The following is a 26,250-nucleotide window of genomic DNA, read 5'->3' as shown; positions in this document are numbered from 1 at the left end:
CTCTGTGTTCATTTAACCAAGCAATCAAAAGAACTTTAGGCACAATGTTCAAATGACACATGAGTTGATATAGAAACAACAGCTTCAATAATTGATTTTCAAAGTACTTATACCACAACAGTTTCACCATGAGTAGATTGCTGAGTCCATTGTATACTTGCTGAGGCAGGATTTTGATGTGAGACCTAGGAAAATAGATATTGAAATAAGTGTATGGTTTTGTTGGATAACAAGATAATGTCTATGTTACCATAGCACTTCAGTGAACTCATTCCACTCAGTTCATATGAGCTTTTGATGAAGAAATCAAGTTTCTAGTACAGTGTCCAGGAATCATTTTACATGTCAGAATCGCCTACATATTAACCACCAATGAGTTTTTTCTTTGCTTTCTCAGCATGAATTGACAATGTAATTTAGTTCTATATCAAGTTAAGAAAAATATTTGCTTCTTTTCATCCTCATTGATGTCATACTATAAAAATGAGTCTTGTAGAAGTATATTTATTCTAATTTTCCTTACCCTGTTATGACCATTTATAGCACTTTATAAACAAATTATAAAGTAACGTGTTTACTTATTCCTGTCACTTACACTGACCAAGTGACACAGTCCTGTGCCTGAGTCCAGAGACGGATGTTTTATTTTATTTTGAAGAAACATTGCATTAGTTCTTTTCTAGTAAACTATTGGTGTAGTTTTATTTCTCATAGTTGATTAAACTAAGTTCATTTAGATTTGTAAATTTATAATCTCAATTAAATATATGTGTATTTTGAAATGATCATAATTATGGTAACTAAGAAATTATTTAAAATATGTAAATACAACATAAGGGTACATAGGAATCATGATAAATTTTTCATTTATTTTAATGTATTTTCAAGCACTTGTAAGTTGATGCCTCATGATTTCAATGGCAAATAAAAATTAAGTAGGTTATCTATATTAGGATGAAAAAACATGTGTTGTACCTGCCTGAGAGGTGATGATGAAGCCTATAAAGAAACAAGACAGGTGGGGCTAATTTTACTTAATTATATAGATCCCTTGATTTAGTCTACACAGCCTTAGCATTTATAAAAATTACCTAATTAAGGTGCCTTCCTTAAATATGGATTACATCCAGAAAGGAATGTATTACAAAAGTGGCTCTGAGTAAGCAAGTAGTGAATTCCCATACCTCCATTCTCTCACTCATGCTTTCTCCTTCTACTCCTCCCTCACCTCCTTCTTCCTTGTGCCTCCTTACCCACCTCCTTACATCTTTCCTTCTTATTTCTCTCTTCTCTGTCTCATACTCTTCACCCTGCCTTCATCAATTTTCACAGAAGAAACAGAATTTTAAAATGCTCTCTTGCATTTGTTTTCTGCTATTATTACTATTTAATGTAACTAAATGGTGTAAACCACAGTCATCCACTGCTGTTAACTACACTATAAAACTTCCCATGTTCTGCTCTTTTCATGATGGTCTCCTTTGATTAGAAGAATGCAGCCTATATGTTATCAGAAACAAAATATCATTTAGCTGTAGCAATTTGGTAGCCAGTTATAAAAAACAAAGTATATAAACATTTCTTTGTATAATATGCACATTACTGAGATGCCAATTCAACGTCAAGAGAAAAGAGTATTGGGAATTTTGCTCTTACAAGTAAACACTGACCTTACCACTGTTCTTAGGCTAATTGTTTTTGTTTGTTTGTTTGTTTGTTTAGTTTAGTTTTGTTTTCTAACTTACTGTATTCATCTGCCCATCACAGAGTCTAAGTGGTAATTATTGCTGATTAGAATGTAGGCATATTAACTTACCAATAATCATTTTTATTAGATAGATGGGTTTTGTGAGATGGACTTAAAGCAGATGTAATGATGACCTGTACCAGCCTACATTAGTGCATTGCCACAGACCAGAAGGCACAAATAACAGAAATGCATAATCTCATGCTTCTAGAAGCTACAATTGCAGGATCAAAGTGACTCAACTGTTGATTTCTCTTGGGAGCTGTCTTCCTGAGTTGTCATGGCTTCTCCCTCACTAGGTAGTTACATGACTTTTCCTCTGTGCTACATGGAATGAAAGACCTGTACCCTTCTTATTCATGTAAAGATATTCTTCCTTAGATCAGAGTCACACTTACTATATATTAGCTAACTTTTAATTCATTCCTATTGGTTCATTTCAAAATAGAATTCTTTTGTGATTCTTTTTCATTTAAAAATATTTTCATTTTATATAACAACTCCAGTTTTCCCTCCTTCTCCTTCTACTATCCTACCTCCCACCCTTCCCACCTCCCTTTCCTCTCCTCAGAGAGGCTAAGGACTTACTTGGGGAGTCAACAAAGTGTGCCAAACCAAGTTGAGGCAGGGCAAAGCCTCCCCTACTGTATCATGGCTAAGCAAGGTGTGCTACCATAGGGAGTGGCCTCCAAAAAAGCTAGTTCATGCCTCTGAGATAGGTCTTGATGACACTGCCAACACTGCTCCCACCAGATCAATCAATATTCTCATTCTTGATATTCAGAAATTTAGGATGAAAATTTTGATTCTGTTAAGTTTAGGGACATTAATTGGTTTCTGTTGTAAGCTTCTTTTTTACATAAATATTTATTATATTTTCTTATGTTACATATTGATCCCAGTGCCCTCTCACTCCCTTTTTCCCTACCTCCAATGCCCCCTGACCCGATCACCCTAGCCCCCCACCCCACTCAACAGTGAGGGTAATGCCTTCCAGGAGGGGTCATCAAAATCTGTCAAGTCATTTGGAGTAGGATCTAGGCCCTCCCTCCTTCCTCTAGGCTAAGGGAGTATTCCTCCATGAGGAATGTGCTCCCAAAGTCCTTTTGTGCACCAGGGATACATCCTGGTTCCACTATCAGAGGTCCCTTAGACTGCTCAAGTCTTCTCACTGAGACCCCCATTCGGGGGTCTGAGTTGGTCCAGTGCTGGTTTCCCAGCTATCAGTCTGGGGGTCCATGAGCTCCCCTATGTCCAGGTTAACTGTCTCTGTGGGTTTCTGTAGCCTGGTCTTGAACCCATTTTCTTATCACTCCTCCCTCTCTGCAACTGGATTCCAGGAGTTCATCTCAGTGTTTAGCTATGGGTGTCTGCTTCTGTTTCGATCAGATACTAGATGAGGGCTCTATGATGGTAGATAAATTAGCCATCAGTCTCATTATCAGGGAAGGGCATTTAAGGTAGCCTTTCTACTGTTGCTCAGATTGTTAATTGGGGTCATCTTTGTAGGTCTCTGGAAATTTCTCTAGAGTCAGTTTTCTCTTCAAACCTATAATGGCTCTTTCCATTATGTTATCTCTAAAGCAAAAAGAGTAATCACAGTGTTTATTTTATAGGTAGTAAATCTAGATATATAAAACATAAAAGTATTTGGCACATAAAATATTCAGGAAATCCTATTTTTATTCAGTTTTATAATCTAAATAAATAGTAGGAGTAAAGATATGCTCACAATCATCAATCAAGCTCAGATGATGAAGATCTCATAATTCCATGACTCAATTCTTTCAGGTACCAATGGCTAATCTGGAAAATGTTCATTATTTCTTTATGTTTATTACAAATGGACTACTCTCTTACAAATAAATATCTTCCCAGAAAAATGTGTGGAAATTAATGCTTATGCTAGATATATTTGTGTGTAACCCACTATTGACTGAATTATTTAATATAAATATAAAATATGACTTCTTGAAATAGCTTAGTTTGTGTGGCCAACAGAAAATAAATGCAAAGCCATCTTCAGATGTTTTTTTGTTATACAGTGTCATATCAGGTATTTCTTTCTTTTTTAATTTTATTGATGGGAGATGCCAATTTGTATATGTTTCTCATACTGGTTAATGAATAAAGCACTGTTGGCCAATAGGAAAGGAAGATAGGTGGGACTAGGAGACAAGGAGGAAAAAGGAAGTAGGAAGGATGACTCAAGATGTAGAGTCGGGAGTGAGCAATACAGCAGCGGGCTCTGCGAGGGTAAGAGGAGACCACATGGAAATACATAGATTAGCAGAAATTGGTTAATACTTAGATAGAGCTAGCCAATAAGAAACAAGTAACTGGCCAACAGCATTATATCAAATACAGAGTCTCAGTGTGTTAATGGGGGCTGGTGGGGCGGCGGGACAAGACTGGCGGCAGGAGGAAAAACCTTACTCCTTACATTTTATCTTACTTTTTTATTATTATTGTTTCATTTATGCTTTTCTCTCTTTTTTTGCTTTTCTCTCTTTTTACCCGATAGATCCTTTGCATACATACAGTTTAGTTTGTTTTGTTAGTTATTTGTTTCTGTTTTTTGGTCGTTTTAGTTTTGTTTTTTTTTTTTTTTTTTTTTTTTTTTTTTTTTTTTGAGACAGAGTCCTGAAACTCGCTTTGTAGACTAGACTGAACCTGAAGCCACACAGATCTGCCTGTCTCTGCCTCCAGAGTGCTGGAATTAAAGGTGTGTATCACCACCACCCACCCTCAATTTAGTATTTTTATATGATTCCTGAGTAAGAATATGAGCAGATCTCTGTAGCTGTAGCTGTTTCTTGTACCTTTTCTTGAGCTCTTTTTCTTCGATTTTTTTTTTTTTTGGCCCATCCCAATGTGTTAGTTTTTGTTCTGTCTTATTTTATTTTATTTTATTATTATTATCTTAGAAGCCTGTTTGTTTTCTCCTGAGTGACCAAAAATTTGGATGAGGGGGAAGGTGGGGAGAAACTATGAGGAGTAACAGAAGGGAAAACTGTACTAAGGATACATTATGTGAAAAAACAAAATCTATTTACAATATAAGGGGGGGGGGAGGCATGGGGGGAGTTTGTAAACCAAATAGAGGAAACTCAGTCGATACACACTAGGTCTGAATGTTTTCTCATTTTCTAAGGTAATCAAACTTAAATGCAATCCAGACTCACTAATACAAGTTCAGATATAGGAAAATATAGATGATGGCTTTACTATCAATTGGGAAGAAAAGTAATGGTCATTATAGGGTTTCAACTTTGCTCTCCCAGAGAGTTTCCACAGCAACAAGATGACCCAGATTTTCCAAAATTCTATTACCATAGTAACCAAAAGTTTGCAAGTTGCTGAGCTCTCCCTCTGCCCGTGTATTTTGTTTTTCTTCAGTGAATTTTTTACATTTCTGGTATTCAAGGTCATTTTGAGATTGTAAATTCTTATATAAAGCATCCCTCATCAACTAGTAACATTCTCAGAGGATACAATAATTCATAAAATGGATGACAAAATACAAGGTCAAGGAAGCTTTTTAATCAAATGAAAGATAGCAATACTATATATCTTGTTGCAGAAACAGATGCTATGAATATCTTTCAAAACAATATGAATATTTTGGAGCATCTTCAAATAGTCTGTTTTGTAAAGACATTTAAAATGGTCATTTATTATATGTTTCCTATGTAACTATCTTTATGCTACTTGAATTTAATTGTAATAAGACATTATCTATTTATTCATTTACTTACTTAATTAGGTGGATTGCTGATTGTGTTCCAAGATGCACATGTTTCGGTGAGAGAATAGTTTGCAGGAATTGGTTCTCTTCTACCACTTGGGAACCAGCGATAGAATTTGTTTTCAGGCTTTCAAAAGGTGCCTTTAAATGTTGACCCATACACCTCGTCTCCAATGCATGCTTTGTAAGAGAAACCTTCAGGAGCTTATACCAGTCTGTTCAATATTTTTCTTTCACTGAGTTAGAGAGGTAAATTAAGCACAATTTTTTTAATCCTAAGAATATTCATTTATATTTTAAAACTGAAATTTGTAGAATATGGTCTGGTTCTTCCCGAGTTTCCAGTTTCTAACAAAACCCTTAAAAATTCATGTCATGCTTCTGCCCTGCCTGCTGTCCATTCAATAAAACCACACTTTAGATTGCAGCTTTTGCTACTGAGACAGTCTACTAACCCCTGTTCCCATGGTAGTGAAGACAGTCTAGTCCTTTCAGCTAGGACTTTGTCAATCCATAGAATCTTTTCATCAGTTGGGGGATGGAGAAAGGAAAAGGGAATGTGGGGCAGATAATAGGGAAGAAAAAAAACAGATAGATAATTGATAGATAGGTAGATAGATATACGATAGATATATAGATATGTAGATGATAGATAGATGATAGACACATAGATATGTACATGGATAGATGATAGATAGATAGATAGATAGATAGATAGATAGATAGATAGTAGATGATAGACAGATATATGATAGATAGTTGATAGGTAGATATAGATTATAGATAGATGACAGATTTTAGATAGTTGATAGAGGATAGAGGATAAACAGATGATACATATCTAATATATGATAGATATAGATAGATTATAGTAGATAGAAACATAGATAGATAAATAGGTGGATGGATGGATGGATGGTAGATAATAGATGATAGCTAGCTGCCTAAATGATACATATATCTATGACACCAATTTGTGTGATAGATAGTTTGAAAACACTCTGCTGGGTATTAATGTACACCCAAGCTCTGAGATGCCATGGGTTCTATACTATAAATGCATAACCCACATTCACATCTTCATACACTTTAACATTTTCAACTTAAATACAGTGGGAAACATTAATTTAAATTATATTATATAATATAAAAGCAGTACATTTGTATTCTTCATAACAACGGGCTGATTTTCCCCCCAAATGATCCTATTTTTCTAAAGAAAACATACTGTAAACTCATATGTTAAAGTCACAAAATACAAAGACAAAAATACATTGAAGCGCATGCATTTTTTGAAGGTATCTTTGTAAACAGTGTTTTCTCAGTGACTCTCATTCAGAACTCCCTATCAGAGAAGTGTTACTCCTATAGAGAAGATATGTGACTGCTCACTGTTCTTTTCCACCCATAAGGCATTCAAAGTATCAATTTTCCGGTGGAATTGTATGTCATTACATACATTGTGCAGACAGTTAAGATTATATATAAACTGCAGACAATGGGAAGATTAAGATGATGGGAAGGAAAGCAATGTCATCCAGAATACTATACTGCCAAAAATTTCTTTCTTCTGTTTATTCAGTTGTTTGTTTGTGAATAGTATCAATGATTCAACCTACTAATTGTACTTCCAGCAGAAATATTAAATATTAAATCCCAGCTATTTTGCTTTAGCTACTTTTGTACATAATTGGAAAAATAAGAAAAATGTTAAATATTATGTAGTCATCAAATGCAAACTCTCTAGTATTTACATGAAGTATGATTAATACCTTATCTAGTATGTTGATTTCTGTGATAGACAAAGCCAGACATGTTCTCAAACTTCCTTGTAGTCAGTCTTCTCAGCCATCCAGTTATATATAAAACTGTCAAAATTTTGATTAATATTTCACCAAAGACCACTAATAAAATACATTTTCCAAACTAAAGATTAGGCAAAATTCAAACAGCTTTCATTTTAGTGAACCATGAATATATTTTCTTCTGTAATACACTAGCATGAAGAAATACATATAATTTTGTTGTTGTTATACTAAATATTTGTGTTTTCAGACATTGTCTGCCCAGTGTTAATCTTAAGATTTAAGACTAGCATGGCTTTATGTGGAAATGGAATCTTTGTTAAACACACACATGTGCCTACCAAAACTCAACATTCTCTCTCTCTCTCTCTCTCTCTCTCTCTCTCTCTCTCTCTCTCTCTCTCTCTGTGTGTGTGTGTGTGTGTGTGTGTGTGTGTGTTTGGTTTCTGTGACTATATTAATTAAGCTGAAAAGACCACATATTGAGGGCATGGTATACCCAAAATACACTAGACGTAAGGAAAAGGGTAAGGGACACTGGGAGATGCTGGGCAGGCAGAGCATCAGACACCTGCACATCACTTCACTGATTGTAAGTCAGGGTACCCTTTTTTATTTCATAGTGTATCACCTATTTCTCAAAGCATGAAATTTTTTTCCAGCTATTCCCTTAATTCCTGGTTTTGGCAAAGTCTTGAAGCTATGCTTTTATTTGTTGAGGGAAAATAAAAGCATGCTTTTTCTGTGGTTCCTCTATTACTGTAGAAAATAGCCTTGTCCGATTTTTCAGTAATACACTTTAGTTCGTGCAGTGGATGACAACACTTTCTGCCAATTCTTTTCAGTTACTTTGCTTGAGTGTCTGTATTGTGCTACTTGGGCATGCTATTGACTGGTGATTCAGTGACATGAATCTCCAATAGAGTCATCAGTATAGATTACTCATAGACGCTCAATGTTACAGGAAGTTGTTCATTGTCACCTTGCCTTTTAGATCTTTTAGTGGGACTTGATATGAGATTAGAAAAATTATCAAGACAACTAGGAATAGAGTGTTTAATATATAAATGGGACACTTTGTTTGAAATTACTCCTTAGGTTTCTACTTTAGAAACATTGAGCAAAATGCTACTTTGATAGGTAAAAGCAAGATATTAAATATAGGTACCGGTTAATAAGCACACACACACACACACACACACACACACACTATATATATATATATATATATATATATATATATATATATATATATCCAAACTTTTATAGTAACTGTAAGTTAATTTAAATAGTAATATATATATATACATATATATATATATATAGTACATATACATGTAAATCAATATATATGAGTTTTAAACTTTTGAAAAACTCCTGTATTAAAAACAATGGTATTTGCTCTGCAAAGATATTTCAGTAGCTAATCCATCTAGTAAGAATGAGAGATGCTGTTTGGCTAAAATTAGTATTAAATGTGCTGCAACCAGAATGTGAAAGCTTTTATTTCTCATAACTGTGGAAATATTGTCTACATGTATTATCATGTAAAGAGGAAGTAAATTAAGAAGTGATTTAATGTTTTATATTTCATTGGATAATAGTACTGAGGTGATTTTACTGCTCTTTGCTTTTTCCTTAAGCAACATTTCATTTTGTGAAGCTTATATTTTTCCTCTGTGTATGGACACTGCTGTCTCATTTATTTGAAAGCTAAGTACCTTACTTATCACATAGCAGCACTGTCCTAAAACACAGAATAATATATGTAAATATTCTGTCTGATGCCCTAAAATAAGAGCTACTTGAGTGTTAGACTTGAATAGACTTATTTAAACTAGACCTGTGATAACAGAATTAGGCAGCAGTTAGTATCTCCATCAAGGCAACATGACGCTGTAGTCCTATGGACTATAAGTTCCATAGTTTAAAGCTATCAGGTTCTGCAGTGAAAAACAAACTTTGTGACTTTGTAATCTAATCCATTAATGTCACTCCACCTACATACAAAACTTGGAATCACAGTCTTTTCTCTTTGGTAGTTTTTTTTTTTTTTTTTAACACCACTTGCAAATGTGTTTTATTTAATTTGGGGGGCAAAAGATAAAGATGTATGTGTGAGTGTGTGTATAAATATATATTATTGATGACTATAAGTACAGTGATGCACTGCAGACCTGTAAAGGTTATTCATTTGGTTTTGCTTGGCTAATACTTTATGTCCATGATTAGTAATGCCCCACTTCATTCTCTCTTGGTAACTACTGTTCCACACCATGAGTTTGAATTTGATTGAATGTGTTACATCCTATTTATAGGGACAATTATATAATGTGCATATGTTATTTGTTTATATTACTTATCAAAATGTTCTGAGTTCATCCATATTTTCATGTTACAGAAATTTTCATTTTGAATTATATAATTTATTGTGTCATATGCAAAATTTACATTTACTATATCCATTTATCTTATATAATATAGTTTTTTTTTCTAATTTTTGGCTATCATGATGTAGTAAATAAAAGAGTCCTAGTATCTCTGATTCTTGGTGTAATTTTCCTGAGTTCTGTTAAGGTACCTTAAAATTTTTTTATTGATGATAAACTTCCCTGCTGATGCTCACTGTGCTTGTCTTACACTATTCTCAATGTGAAGTGCAATTTATCCAAATTTTTCCATACTACTACATATTAAAAAATAATTGCTATACTGACATGTATAACTGATGACACAGTGTTGTTTTTATTTTCTTATGCTCTAAAGATTTTTAACAATAAGAGTTTTTTGTCAATATCCGTTAGCCTTTTCTGTGACCCCTTTGGGAAAGTGTTAACCACTTATTTGAATATTTATTGGGATATACACATATATAATATGTTTTATATGTTTTAAAGTTTAACTTCAAATTGCATATGGAGTACAAAAAAAATTTCTTTCTATGAATTGCATTTCTCCCTGGTGATTTTTCTCTTTGCTATGCAGAAATATTTCAATTTCATACAATCCCCGATGTTTAGTTTTCCCTTTCTTTTTATAAAGTAATACATTTACATATGTAAAGCTTTTTGGACATCACTTCAGATATAGTAACAACTCTAATCAGCTTTATCTGTTGACACACTCCAGGAGGACAGGATTTTTATTTGATTTGTTATGACATTTTTCAAAGCCCAGAACAAATCCTAGTACACAGTTGATACTTAGTGAATCTATATCAACTTGGCAATTTTTATCTTAAAATAGTTTATAAATATGGATCTACCTCAAATTTAAAAGTCTCTGATCGACAAAAGAGTGAAGATAAAACCTATAAACTAGACAGAAATCTTTTTTTGGAGTACTTGTTCAAGAAGGAATTAATATCTAGAATATGCAGGAAGAATGGGAATAGCTAAGGAAGACTAGAACTTGGTCAACATGGACTTTATGCATGGATGAAGGAATCATAAGCAAACCTCTTACTCTGTTCAATTAAAAACCACGAATACAGGATTCAGAATTTAAAAATGAAAAAAATTAGTCCTAGGATAGGTCATGGAAGCTAAAACACCTTTATCAAACAAATATTTTAAGTAATATGAGAGTATTTTAATATAGTACACAATTAAATAATGCAATATTAAGACCAATACCAGATGGTCTTCATTTGTTCTACCCTCTTACTGAATTTTAACACTTAGAAGAGTTTTAAATCCTGACTCATATTGACTCAAATCTTGGTATCTCATTGTTATGAACATCCCATTATAATCACCTATATACTGGTTCTCCAACAAACATCCTGTGTCCTTTATTTTGTTTTGGAGAAAACACTTATTTTATTTTATTACCAATACTAACCTTCAGTATTATAACTAAGCAAAGTACTAAATGTAAAAGAGGATAAGGCATCCTTTTGTTGATCAAGATATAACAATTATGCTAAAGCAATTCTTTGCCATCACTGTTAGTCATGTAATATATGTGATTTCAAGCAGGTTTAGCAATAATAAAAAAATGATTAGTCTCTTTAGTTCATGTTATTTTTTAAGTAAATAGTTCCTATTGCTTGCTGGTTGATTTATTTATAGACAATTGTCCTAGTTTGCCTTCATAATGGTACTCTCCTATCCTAACCTCAATAAGTATCTTGAATACCAGTATGCGCCTACCCACCTATCTCATGTCTCTAGTTTTATTAATCTTAAGAACAACTATTGTGGTTAAATAAGGATCAGGATAAACAAATAGGCCGAATAAATGTTTATTCATGGAGAAATAACTTACAACCTAGACAGATGAACACCAGCAAGTTCCACCAGATGCTCTCCTTTCCGAGTCCTCCCAGAAAGAGAATGTTCCCAGCTCTTCCTCAGACCTCCTTCCACAGGTCACTTCAGCACATGGCTACACCCCCCAATGGGCATGGTCAGTGCCACAGAAGGAGACAAAGTAAATATCTCACTACAAACATCATTAGCCACTTTATTCTTTTTTATATCTTCTTTTGGGTGCCTGTTATACAACATTAAGTAAATAACAAACAAACATATATTACTTTTGTCATCTTAATGTCCTATTCCTAAAGATGTTACAAAAAAAGATAACAGTGAGTGTCTGAGTGGTAAACTACTACAATCATTCTTGCTCTTGAAAAGACTCAAGCGACTCACCTGTGTAAAAGCTACATATCGTGATGAAGAAGTGATATTGGTATTATTTCATAATAAAGTAGTTACTGGCTTAATTACTAAATGGGTAAACAGTGTAAGTGAACACCAGACAGAAGAAACAGTGAGTTCCTGTTCCACTTGTGATAAATGAGCTTTTGCAATGCAGTCATTCTCAGTTATTCTCAATGATTCCCGTGCACAGCAAATTATTTTCATGCATCACCAATGGAAGTATTTAACTTGTGCTTTCTTTCAATGAGTGATAGCTGTCATCAGTTTTTTGATTCTCTTTTGAACTTGAATGGGGCCACATCTACCAAGATCTTGTCTGTTGAAAAGAACAGGAAAGGACTGTGAAACAACAGAGGAAGCTATATGCAATAGTGAAGTTTGTCTTTATAATGCCCTTCTATATTTATGAAGACCTCTCAGGGCATTGGATCTTCATATTGGCAAGGCTAATTGACTGTGGACATTTTACTTCAAGTGGATCAAGGAATAGGGAGATGATGTAAGAGTGTAATGTCACATGAGACAAAGGGATTGTATACTTCTGAGTGTTGGAAAGATTGGGTTGTTTTACTCATTGAAATATTGTGGTACCTAATATGGAGTCTGATACATGTTTATAAATGCCCTATAAATACCTCCTCTATTAAATGAACAGGTAGAGTGTTCACTGGGAAGAAGCAATGTATGAAGGCATTCAGTTGCAGATGATACTAAAAGTAATAAATGGGGTGTGACTGGGGATTTTGTGGGGGACATGGGAGGATAGAAGGGAGAGGAAACTGGGATTGATATTCAAAATAATATTGTTTCAATTTAAAAAGTTTTTAATTTAAAAAAGTAATAACAATAAAAGATATTTTAAGTCACCCTCTGAATTAAAAAAAAAAAAAAAAAACCATCTAGTGACTCCCTTACTTGAGAATTGTGGTGATATGAAATGGTTCACTTTCTGAATCCTTTAATGGACATTTCCATGAAAAAAAATCTGCTTTCTTGATCCTTTCCAGAAATCTCTGTCTTGTGAATATTACAATAATGAATTTTATGTTGGTTTCAATATCTCTAACAAAGGTTCACTCCTGCATTAAGTGCTAAATATGGTTTCTAGTTCAAACACTGCAATATCCTTGAACATCCCTTCAAGATCATTTTCTCAGTATGATATCATCATTTACTTTCCTGAGAATCAGCCAATGAGTGAATGATAATATTGAAATAATAACCTTGCATAAATGGGTAAGATCCTTTAAAGTTTTCAACCTGAAATATATTTTCCCCTCTTTATTTTTTGAAATGTTCATCTTTCCACACGTGGTATCAAATACACACAGAGGATGAAATCTGCATGAAATGATCTCAATGAAATAGGGCTTCTTTCATGAAAACCATAGTTTCTAGGCATGTTCCTCCACATACAATTCACCTTAGATGTCAGCATTTTGTATATTTCCCCACCATTTTAAGAACATCAGATTAGAGAACAAAAAAGGGGGAAATTAACTGACTGCTTTCATAAATGTTTGCTATGTCTTACTGACACCTACTTCTTGATTGATAAGAAAACCCTTCATGTTCTTTATTTATTCTCTACTTCTTGATCGATAACAAGGCCTCCTGTAACGAGTATGGGTTTTTCCACCCGCCGCCCAATCTTGTCCCACTGCTGCGCCAGCCCCAAATAACACACTGAGACTCTGTATTAGATATAATTCTGTTGTCCTGGTTACTAGTTTCTTATCGGCTAGCTCTGTCTTAATTATTAACCCATTTCTATGTATTTCCACGTGGTCTTACCGAGAGTGGAGGAATGGCAGTTCTGTTCTCTCCAGGCTCTCCATCCTGACTCCTCCTTACTACTTCTTATTTTCTCCTTGTCTCTCCTATCTTCCTTTCCTATTGGCCAACAGTGCTTTATTCAGTAACCAGTATGAGAAACATATATACAATGACATCTCCCATCAGCCTCCCTTCATGTTCTTTATTTATTCTCTATATACCATCTTTATGGAGCTAGTCATTGACTTTAAATAGACATGGAAACAGTGACCTATGAGCAGCCTTCTGTTCTTAGACGCTCCGAAAAATTGCTGTATCTTCTGTGGATTGGTAGTTTGATTATTATTAACATAAATTAATGATTTCCTGTGGGTGTACACTGAAGTATGATCATATCCTCCCAGATTTACTTTATTTTTGCATAAAGGAAGCAATTTTTACTCTTTTTTTTCACTTTAATAAATTGTAGACATATTTCCACCATTAAGCCTGTTATATGCCCTATCCTAGAAAATACACAGCAGTGCTTGAAGACTTAAATTCAAGTAAAATTTTTTTATTAATAAGTATATTGCAAACATTTTTTAAAGAAGTGTATAGCACATTAGTTTATGTTCACCTTTTTTTCAGTACATTTATCTTCTAAGTTGTGTTTACTCGATGAGAAATTTTGGATTACATTGGCTGAGTTTCAAATATAGCTTTATCTTAAGACATTAAAACCCTCATTTGTGGACCTATGCTAGTCCATGAAACACAATCAGTAAGTCATAGCTGGCCCCTGTCCTTAACAAGTTCATACTAACTCTTCATGTTTTACTCACATATGCCCCAAGTAACCTATATCAAATGACTTCCTGAATATAGGTCCATGTCTGTTGTTTCTTCTTTTTCATCTTCCACTTGTTCAGAAAATAAAACATGTATCCAATTACTCCTTCATTAACATTTCTTGGGTGATTGCACAGTCAGCTGTTTCTGTCATGTCTCACATTTTTTAGAAGTTACTTGCCTTCACTTCCTGCTTGCTCAGGTAATATTAATTCCTTTTCAGATATTTGATGGCACTGAAGACTAGATAACTATAGGTATAACTTTTCATAGTACTTTAAACTCACCAAGATATGATATTTAACAGTTTTCTCTAATTTTGTTAAATGTAAATATATTAACTATTGTAACTATAAATCTTACTTGATAACTGTTTTTGTTGTATGTAATTTTACTATGGTAAATTTAGTAATTTACTTTTTATTAGACAGAAAGGGAGAAGTACTGTGGCATAATCCTTCTGTATGCTGTGAATATGTATTACTCTCATTTGTTGATAAGAAAGATAATTTGGCCAATAAAAAACATTTCTCAATATCCTTCAGTATATTCTTGCCCTTGATAATCAAACATGTCAACCTGACCTTCTTCACCAACTTGCCTTTCTATCTGAATGGCCTTTCTAACCATTCTATCACTCTACCAGAAGTTTTGAGCATCAATGACAACAAAATATCAGAGTTATGTTATGAGTTAACAGTGCCAGGTGTTAGTTCTTCTACTGCAGAATTGATGTTTAGCAACAGTGAATGATTCGAGCATTCCAGATGAAATTCAACATAAACTGAAGAACAAATGACATCAGATAGCAGGAGAAGTTGTATGTGACATCTACAAATAGAATAAACTTCATCACAAGAAATGGAAGCAAAATGTTTTCATTAATCATAAGATATAATATCAACATTTTCATTTTATGCTAAGCAGATTCAGAATGATCAGAAACATTGCTTATCATGAACAGGAATGTACAAATGTTTGAGCCTTGATTGCTACGAGATAGCTCTGCCTATTCTGACTGTCAACATTCCCTAGACAGGAGGTTCTAAACAATATAAAGGTCAAAGGTGGGAGATGAGAACCAGAAAGTTCCATGCATATATTTTCTCTTTGCTTTTGACCATGGATGCCATGGTTTATGTTCCTGCGTTAACTTCACAATGATGCACAGGATCCTGATATTGTAAGACACATAATCCATTGCATTCTTGCTTGAATGATTTTGGGGATCAAGTGTTTACCACAGAAACAGAAACAAAACTGAAATAACTGTCCTTTTGTAGAAAGTCTTTCTCCTGAAGCTGGGATATCATAAGCCTGAGAAATTAAGGTCCAGTGAGTAATATATGTTGAAAAACCCTTAAAGTATCCCTGATTATGAAGAGAGTTCTGATGTGCAAACTCTTTTAATTGTACAGGCAAGAGCCAGGTTTCCCACTCCAAAGCCTTGTTATCGCAGTACCTTTCCTGACATTTCTCCACTTCTAATCTTGTCATCTTTATCAATATTCTCTGCAATTCTCACCCAAGAATGACAGTCAGGGCCTATTTCTAAGGATTCAGATTAGGCAAATACTAACATGGAAAACATATCTATCAAGTAATTCTTACTTGTTTTTTCCTTCCTTGTAATTTTTCTTATGAATAAATTCCCTTTCTAATTCTCGAATTACTTTTGTCCAAAGAAACACATTTTCCTCTAGAAATATTTGGTAGGTGTGTATAATAAGAAATAGCCTGTGGCCTTTAAATTATAGGCCAGGCCTAGTTTGTTAGGCACTATTTTTAGAATAAATATCCCAGGTTCATGTAAGTCCAAAGTCTAAAGGAACATAGATGTAAATAGCACTGTGTTCTGCTTCTAGATTTTAAAAGAATCATTATTTTCATGTTTTTCTCCATGGATGATATGTTACAAATCAAACCATATACCCAAGAACTTATTGTTCTCAATCTACTTTAATCCAATGAAATCTATATTTTTAAGATTTCGTTCAAAACCTTTGTTTAGTCTTAGCAGACATTCCCTTTCGTTACCTTTTCTCTCCTTACCCCTCTTTTTTTCTTGACATTTTAATCTCATCCCCTCTCTCCCAGAATTGAACTCACCATTATCTATCCATTTGTGTTTCTACCAGCTATTATCTGTCTGTCATATTTCTTCATCAGACTTTCATCATTTTAACTCCTGAAACCAACATCCTATGGGAGGAATCATTTATATTAACTCACAGTTTCCAAGGTTTCAATCCATCATGGTAGGAAATGCCTAACAGAGCAGAGACTCTCATATCAACAGAATGGGAAGGAAGAGGGTGTCAGTGATCTGTGACAAGATAAAGGCAGTGTTAGACCTCAAGACAACCCCATGCAGAAGCTCTAAGGATCCAGTCAGCTTAGTGGGAGCTACATGGAATGACATTCTAAAGTCATTTAAGACCTGTTTATAAGGAATAGGTTTCACTCTAAGATGACCAGGAGAACAAGGAAGTGTGGATAGAGGCATAAAAGGAAACAAAATGAGCCTTTATGTTGTAAGAAATAACATGTCCCTAATCCTTGAGTTGGGGTGTCTGTCGTACAGGTCATTTCCCTCTGTCTTTAATGTGCCCAGGGTCAGTGGGCCCTAAGACACAGAATGTGTTTCTTTCCCAGATAAGGCTATTGGCTGCATTTGATAATATAAATGTTTGACTTTATTTTTAGTATTTCCTTTGCTTATATTTCACATTGAATTATTTATTTGAAACAGTAATAATAATCAATATTTGTTGGGTTCAGATGCAATTCTTTACATTTTACAATATCTGATGATTAAATCAAGGTAATTACTATTCTTCTCTTCTTAAACTCTAATCATATTTTTGTGCTGGAAAGCATCAGGTTTTTCTATATAGGACCTGTAAGGATTAAGGTTTTTTTTTTTTTTTTTTTTTTTTTTTTTTTTTTAATTAAGGTTTTTCTGCCTGCCCTTGGTCTTGTCCTGCCGCAGCACCTGCCCCAATTAACACACTGAGACTCTGTATTTGATATAATGCTGTTGGCCAGTTACTTGATTCTTATCGGCTAGCTCTATCTTAAGTATTAACCCATTTCTATGTATTTCCATGTGGTCTTACCGAAGAGCAGAGTCCGGCGGTTCTATTCTCTCCCTTCTCTCCATGCTGACTCCTCCTTACTACTTCCTCTTTCCTCCTTGTCTCCTAGTCCCTCCTATCTTCCTTTCCTACTGGCCAATAATGCTTTATTCATTAACCAGTATGAGAAACATATTTACATAATGGCATCTCCCATCAAGGACCTATAGAAGCATAAAACAAAGTGTTATGGATATGTCATAGGTGCTTCCATCCCACTGTGCTGTAGGACCCTAGATATTAGCTCTTATCTAATTGTATTTAGGGACATACCATTCAACTCTCTTCCATATGCTTTATTCTTTCTAGCCTCTAATAATCAATTTTTATTTTACTATATCAATTCTTTACTTCTACACCAATGAGAACATGCTTCATGACTTTCTGTGTTAGGTTTCCATCCTTTATAAAAAACTTCCACTTCTATCAACATCTCAAAGAACAATCCCACGTCATAATATTCAGTTTTTTTCTAGTTCTAATTCATACTTTGTGTTTATTTATTGCTTTAAATGAGGCAAAGTAATCTGTCTCACATGCTAAGAAGAAGACATGAAATATATGTTCCCTGTTTTACAAATGAGGGCATATTTTATTTTGATCTTTAGTTTGTTTTGTTTTGAGATAAGTTCTCTTGTAGTCCAGGCCAGCATTCAACTCTCATTGTAGCTGAAATGACTTTGAAATTTTGGTTGTCCTTCTTCTACTGCTGAAGTGCTAGAATTGCAAGTCTCTGCCTCCATGTCTTGCTATGCATGTGTGTTTTAATTGTTGCCTCAGCCAATATACATGGTAACTTATACTTAACACTCAGTTATGTTAAGTGGGCTTTATCTGTTTACATTTGTTGGATTCTCACATAAACACAGGAGAGAGCACTCATGATGCATGACCTCAAGGTGGTAGAGCAAGTACAGAATAGTACCAAAGGACAGCAGGTCTGCAAGACCTTTTAACAGTTCAATGAAAATGAGTATTAAAATAGTGTGAGTTTAATTCACATTGTTAAATGAGAGTAATATAAGTTCATGTTTCTCAAAGTGAATAACTTTAAGATGTTTTGTGTGCTGTTACAGGACCTTCAAAAACTCCAATCTTAAAATACCCCTGCCACATGTAATCGAAACAATGATAGTTTATAGACATTTTGTCTCCTTAGCACCCACACAATGCGTTAGACCGCAACTAAATCTACAATGTGGAATAGAATGAATGGCAAGAGAAAATTCTAATTAGTGAATATTTTGTATTATTATTAAAATAACAACTTTATACTTATACTACCCATCAAAAAAATAGTCGTGTCTTCTGCTTTAACAATGTTAAGAGGTACTCAAAAGTGAAAGAACTTGTCCAACTTCAGTCAGTTATCTGTGTAACTATCATGCCATACTCCAGAAAAGTCAATGGTAGGACTGAATTATGGTTGAAGTACTTCATTTGTAATTTGGGAAATATTATATAGCATATGGGGAGCTAAGAAGTTTTAATGAATGTGTCTTGTTGAGATGAGCACAGCCTTGTTAAGGAACCCTGTGTCAGACCCATTGGAATGGAAAATCCAGGTCTGGCTTAGAAAAATAGCAAAGCCTTTCCCAGATATAAGTATGGCTGTTGATTAAGAGCATTTGACCTTTATCTAAAATCACTGTATGCTGAAACTATCAATCATAACTTTCTGCTACTGAATGACGGCCTGGCCTTCCTCTTTTTGCATACTTTGTATAACGCACATATTTTGGGTTTCCTGGCTGCCACTGGTTCATCCTCATCGTAGAGCATACCTCATTCAGTCTAGCTCATTGCCCCAGTTAGATCAGCTCCTAAATCCTTGTAGATCTCAGCAACAAAAGGAACATGAAAGGATGAAGAAATAAAAAGCTAGAGTTAGAGGCATGGTTCAGCAAGGAAAAGCAATTGCCAGCAACCTGACTATCTGAGTTCAATACTCAGGTCCCAGGTAGTGAAAGAGGAGAATTCCCTCAAGTTGTCCTCTGGGCTTTTTGTTGGTGTCATTATCTGTGCACACATACATTGACCTACACACACACATACACACACACACATTAACATATGATTTTTGAAACTAAAGTCAGATCCAGTGATAATGCCTGTAATTCCAGACCTCAGGAGAGTAAGATCTGGAAGATGATGAGTTCAATGCCCATTTGACTGCACAATGATATAATTAATTCCTGGGTTAAATAGTATGATTCTATCTGACAGAAATATGAAAGACAGAACCTCATTCTGAATATTTGTATACAACCCCTATTAACAAATGAGCCAGTACATCTCAAAGTCTTTAAAAATTGACAGTAAAATATTTATTTTCCTATATTAAATGATTTTCTAAGTTATGGTCTCCCTCTCTTGAAGATTCCATGTTTGCTCTAAGAATCAAATGTAAATCTTAAAGAGGGCCTTGTAATTACAAAAAGATAGTTCACTCAATGTTATATGCTAATGAATACATGCTAAATGTTCCACCCTATAATTTTCTTGAGATTTATATAACAAATATATTTGCATATTATTAAGACTACAAAAATGTTAGCCCTCCTATAGACAAATATTTTATTTAATATATATTCAGTGTTTCTGTAGTGCTAATATACCTTAGTAAACTTGGACTTGGTTTCTTTTACTTTAAATTATATGTGATATAAAACATATTCAACATTATTAATATGAAATAAAATGTTAAGATTTCTATAATTCTATTTTAACCAAAACATTATAGGTTTAGGCTATTTACCTCAATAAGTAGTATTCCTTTTGCCTCTTGATAATTATATATTAATAATTAAGTATAATACATATTTTAGATGTTTTAATTAGTGATAGCTTCCATTCATTAGTTTAATATTTAATAATTCTTTGATACATTTTGTTTTCTCCCCAATGTGGTGACTTTTTCATATCACCTTTACTTTGTGTATTTCCCAACATCTTTTTAATAATAAATCTTTATACTGTAATGTCAGCACATCAGAGGGCCTGATGTTGTGACATTTTGAAAATTCCCATGATATTTTAATGGTGTTAGAAGAACCAGGAGGCAACAACGATGTTGAAAATGCCATAGAGACTCCCTGTCTCTCTCATGAATCCTTAGCATGGAGTTATTGCTCTATTTTCCCCCTTGCTTTCTTTTTTAAGGCAAGATGAATTTTATTAAAACAACAAACCATATGAGTTTTAATTCTAAACTACTGAGCTTAATAATTTTTAAGTTAATGCAATAACTTTGAACAATATAAATATATATATAGAGATAGATAGATAGATTTGTCATAACTTATTCCTGAACATATGAACTTAAACGTCAGTAAAATACCTGTTTCCTACTTCTGTTTGTGAAAGTGTTGTATGTGTTACACTGTGCTATAATTAGGATATGTCCTGTATGAATGTAATGTTTCATGTTCTCTATTTAGCTTCTATCTTGAGTATTTGGTATAAAGAAGATTGTCTTTAATTGAATGAATGTTCATCTTTCTATTATTTGGCTTGAGGATTTCTTTATTATTATTATTATTATTATTATTATTATTATTATTATTATTATTTCTTATTTTACAAATCGATCCCAGTTCCCTCCCTCTCCCTCCCTCCCATGCCCCTCCTCACTCCACAGGGATAGTGGTGCCTTACAGGAGGCGTCAACAAAATCTAAAAGTCATTTGGAATAGGTAGTAGGCCCTCCCTCCTGCCTCTAGGTTAAGGGAGTGCTCCCAAAGTCCTTGTATGCACCAGGGATACATGCTGGTTCCACTGTCAAAGGTCCCTTAATTTAGACTGCCCAGGCCTTCTAACTGAGACCCATGTTCAGGGGGTCTGAGTCAGTCCAATGCTGGATTCCCAGCTGTCAGTTTGGGGGCCCATTAGTTCCTCCTTGTTCAGGTCAGCTGTCTCTGTGGGTTTCTGTAGCCTTGTCTTATCCTCCATCTGTGCATCTGGGGATTTCAAAAAACTTATGTTTCACTGTGGGAATTTTGCAAATTAAACCATAAAAGAACTGGTAGTTTCAGTATTTCTGTTGGGGCATTTGCGATTAATTGTTTCTGAATTCCAAAGCTGTGTTTGTGAGAACTCACAACCTCAACCTTCCTGACAAAGGGGACCTCCTTAGTCACACACTTTGAGACCAAATGACACAGGCTATGAATCTACACCTGGAGAATAGCTGTTAGGGCTTGCTGTGTAATAGGGCTTGTGTGTTAGGGCTTGTCTGTGATGAATTCTGATCTCTATTATTTGGTTAAATTCAGTTTGAAAACCAATTATTTCATTCTTTATTGATACAAAAGTGAAAGAATTGACAATCCACATGATGAAAACACAAGGACTAAACAAGTACACATGAAAAAGAGAAAAAGTAGCATATTACTAAGGAGACATGGCTGCTGTGTTTGACTATTTTAATCATTTTTGTTATTCTAGGATCAGAACAACAATTCAGGGAAATGAATAGTTGCATTTTTGTGGGACTTTTCTAGGGTGCCATAAGCAAATGGCTAGTCATCACAGTTAGAGCACTGACAAAAGTCTGTAGAAATTATCCAAGTCTAGCTAAGAAGCCATGCAATTTCTGAGGTAACTTACAGAGGTACAGATGATGTGCAAACAGTTGCATGACTGAGAGCCAGACCTGGTTTGGGTGAGAACTGGTGAAAGCTGAATTGATAGAGCTTTCTGCACAAATTCTAGGCAGGAAAAATGAAGAGTCTCCTCTCCTCCCAGAGATTGGGAAGGGATTGTATGTAACTTCCAGAGATACTTCAAGATTCTTGTGAGTTTCACCAGTTTTCTGAACCAGATGGGTTAGGTTTATTTTCTACATCTGGAGATATTTCCATGAGTGAAGTTTCATTTCTGAGGGAACAGTCTCAAAATACCACATCAAGTGTGAAACATTTAACAATGATGCATACATTTATACGGTTTAAGTGAAATATGGAAGTATTACACCTGGCTAAAGTTCGAGTAGTACACTCTGCTCTTAATAAAAAGAATAATAATTGTAATTGTTTAATGATTGAGTTTAGATGCTACTGTTGATTCCAAGATGCAGCATATCTAACTGAATGTATGTCTTCTGTTTGTGTCTTTTAGCTTCCCCATCAATTAAGCTTTTGGTGGATGATCCTATAGTTGTGAATCCTGGAGAGGCCATAACTTTAGTGTGTGTGACAACAGGAGGAGAGCCTACACCCTCTCTCACCTGGGTCAGATCCTTTGGGGCTCTGCCTGAAAAGATTGTTTTGAATGGAGGGACATTGACCATACCTGCTATCACCTCAGATGATGCTGGTACTTACAGCTGCATTGCCAATAATAATGTGGGGAACCCTGCAAAAAAGTCCACCAACATCATTGTGAGAGGTAAGTTCATCTGCAGAGGAAGCAAATACTGGCACATTTAATTAAAAAATATTTTCTCAAATACTGACTTTATTTCCCAAATAGTGTGACAATGTTTATAAAAATAAGATCTGTAATCAGAACTAGAATCTGAGTTTCTTAAGTCCTAATGATATTTTATTTGCATGAAAAAATTCACCACATACTTAAAATAATGCATTGACTTGAACTTATGTTATCAGTAAAATGTAATTGATAAAATGTTATATAAAACATAAAATATATACAGAGCATATGTCAGTTTAGAAATTTAATAAATTTTTCAAGTTTATGATTTGTCAATATTTATAGGATCTCATTTATAAGAAGGCTTTCTATTTTGATCTCATTTATAAGAAGGCTTTCTATTTTGATCTCATTTATAAGAAGGCTTTCTATTTTGATCTCATTTATAAGAAGGCTTTCTATTTTGATGTATAGAGAGATAGGTTCTCATACTTAAGAGATTCTATTAGCATATGCTGAATATAAAATATACTGATAATTAGATAATGTGTTTTGAAAAATATAGAAGATAGATATAAAAGTGTAAATACTATTCTCAAGTTCTTTCTCACTGAGGTTATTAGGAAATATTATAGACATGCATACTTGGTTGAGTAAGGTTTCTAGAAACTTCAATGAAACAAAGACTTTGAAAAGTCATCAAAAAAGAAAAACAAAACTTATTTGAGGGACTAGAACAAAATATGAGCTCCTAAAATGGCAGCAACAGTAATACTCGTGGGATAGCTCCCAACTAATATATTGACAATGTATGTACCTCACTATTGATGGAGGAAACAGAGTTAAAGATGACCTCAAAGAGAACGTAAGTTCTTTGTGTCATACTAGTAGGCAGGGGTAGAGATAGACAATGATGCTTTTCAGGTTAATAGACACATTTACAGGACCAAGAAGACCCACTGTACATGGCAGATAATGATGTGAGTGAAACACAATTGTGTCCATTGACATTAATGTGTGATGGTGCTGTGTATTGTTGTAGTTATTGTAGTGTTCCCAGCCCAGTACAAAACATTAGAAATAAACTTCTTGATACAATTCTACTTTGAAAAAAGGATGTAAATTATTATAGTGTAAACCAAAACAGTATGACTCATGTCCATGCCCTCTGCTACAGAATTGTTGGCCAAAGTACAGTCAGTAACTGTGAGATACATTAAAGATATCACTTTATGCATCTTGTTAAAATGAAGTAGAACCAAGAAAACTACCACAATGCTTCTTCATGGGATAAAAAATGCTGGACTCAGTGATCCTGAATGATTATTAGTATTGCCAAAATTAAATCCTCTTGGCGGCTTCTTATGTCGAGAAACCAGATTCTGCCATCCATCATACACCAACTGTTTAAAAGTGAAATAAACAAGGGTAAAAGTATACAGTGACAGTATTTGTTTATTGTTTATTTGTGTTTTTCATTTAAATTCTTTTTTATCAAAGAGGTGTGAAATAGTCTGTCAAGTCTTGTTGGACAATTGACATGAAAATGTTGCAACACTTAGCTTGAAGTGTCACAGATCCAAATGTGAATACCTTAGTATATTATTGTACCGAAGAAACAAGTTTACTTGAGAACTTACTTGATGAGTCCAATCTAGTTTGCAGACTAGAGTATTTGATAACCCTGAATCCAAGGGCAGCCAATACACCTTATCCCTCTCCTGCCTCTACTTTTCATCATTACAAAGAAAACTTCCGAACTCCTACACAAGTAATATGAATTAAGTAAAGCCTTAAAAATTATCTGGTGCACAATTTTATTTTTCTTCCTTTAATTTTCTGACCTGTATATTTTCATAATCATATTAACTTACCAGTGGGACTTCTCAGTTGTAACATTCAAATATTCAGCAAATTGTATTGTCTGTATTTTTTGTTTGCTTGTTTTTTAGCACAGGGTTTCTCTGTACGGCTTTGGAGGCTGTTCTGGAACTAGCTATGTAGACCAGGCTGGCCTCAAACTCACAGAGACCCACCTGCCTCTGCCTCCTGAGTGCTGGGATTAAAGGCATGTGACACTACCTCCAAGCAAGATTTTTTGTATTCTTACTGGATATAATAACATTCTAGTGGATACTAGGTTAATATTGGAAGAATACTACAATAATTTCAGATATCTGTCTTTTGTCCAAAGGCAAGAAAAGAAGTTTAAAGAAAAATATTTTATTTCTCTATTTCTTTTTAATCAGTTATTCTCTAGGCTTCTGAATGTGTAGAACTCTAGAGTGTCTCAGTTACCCTTTATCCCAGATGAGGTAAAATACAGAATTGTGGATGTAATTCATGTTATATTGTCTCTAACTAAATGGGATCCGAAGGAAGATAAAGGGTATATTGTTCTTAAATATCAGCATTTAAACCTGTGTCTACACACAGAAAGGAGTAGGGTTTAAAGAGGAATAATACTTTGGAAACATTTCTGAATTCTTTGATTGTTTTTTATGAAAATTTTTCTCATAGAGAATATTTTGACATATTTGTCCTCTTTCCCAACTTGTCCCAATTCCTCTCCAAATTCCTATTAACCCAACTTCATGCTCTGCATCATAAAAAAAGAAAGTAAGTAAGAAAAAGAAAAAAGATAAGAAAATCAAAACATCACAGGCCAACAAGACAAAATAAAAATGCCAATCAAACAAAAATTGAACAACTGCTTACAAAACCAAAACAAATAAACACATAAATAAATAAATGCAAAATTTGTTTTGTGTTGGGTAACTACTTCTGTGCGTGGACCAGCCATGGAATGTGGTTGAAATACCCAGTGACACTCTGTGGGTGAAATGGGTTTTCCTTTTGCTGACGGGTATCAATTGCATATATTTTCTTGGTTAAACATGGAACTCCATGTCCATGTGGTCCTCTCAGTACTGGTACCCATCTCTTTTAAACAAGTTCATATGTACATCAGCCCTACTGTATCTGGAAGATGCTGTTCTTAGGATCTTCTGCCTCCTTTTCCACATAGATTCCCTGAGCCTTGAGCTTAGGGGTTTGATGAAGTCATCCAATACAGAAATGAGTGTTTTCAACATTTTTCACTCTTTACATATTTTCCAGTTGTGGGTCTCTGCGTTAATTTCCACTTACTACAGGAATAAACTTC

At 34.3% G+C, this 26,250-nt stretch overlaps 1 protein-coding gene across 3 annotated transcripts in view; it reads left to right on the top strand.

The window, feature by feature from the left end:
• Positions 1–26,250, top strand: part of Mdga2 (MAM domain containing glycosylphosphatidylinositol anchor 2) — a 761,827-nt gene that overhangs the window by 500,746 nt on the left and 234,831 nt on the right. For all 3 annotated transcript variants that reach the window (XR_007835196.1, XR_007835197.1, XM_051195916.1), the window contains exon 6: positions 22,830–23,099. Coding sequence is in view for 1 of the 3 variants with exons in the window: in XM_051195916.1 (XP_051051873.1) it covers positions 22,830–23,099 (270 nt within the window). In the remaining 2 variants the exon portion in view is untranslated. The remainder of the gene's footprint in view (positions 1–22,829; positions 23,100–26,250) is intronic.

The sequence above is a fragment of the Phodopus roborovskii genome, unplaced genomic scaffold (assembly GCF_943737965.1).
Source record: "Phodopus roborovskii unplaced genomic scaffold, PHOROB, whole genome shotgun sequence".
In the NCBI taxonomy this organism is placed as follows: domain Eukaryota; kingdom Metazoa; phylum Chordata; class Mammalia; order Rodentia; family Cricetidae; genus Phodopus; species Phodopus roborovskii.
This window is presented reverse-complemented; position numbering and strand designations above follow the sequence as displayed.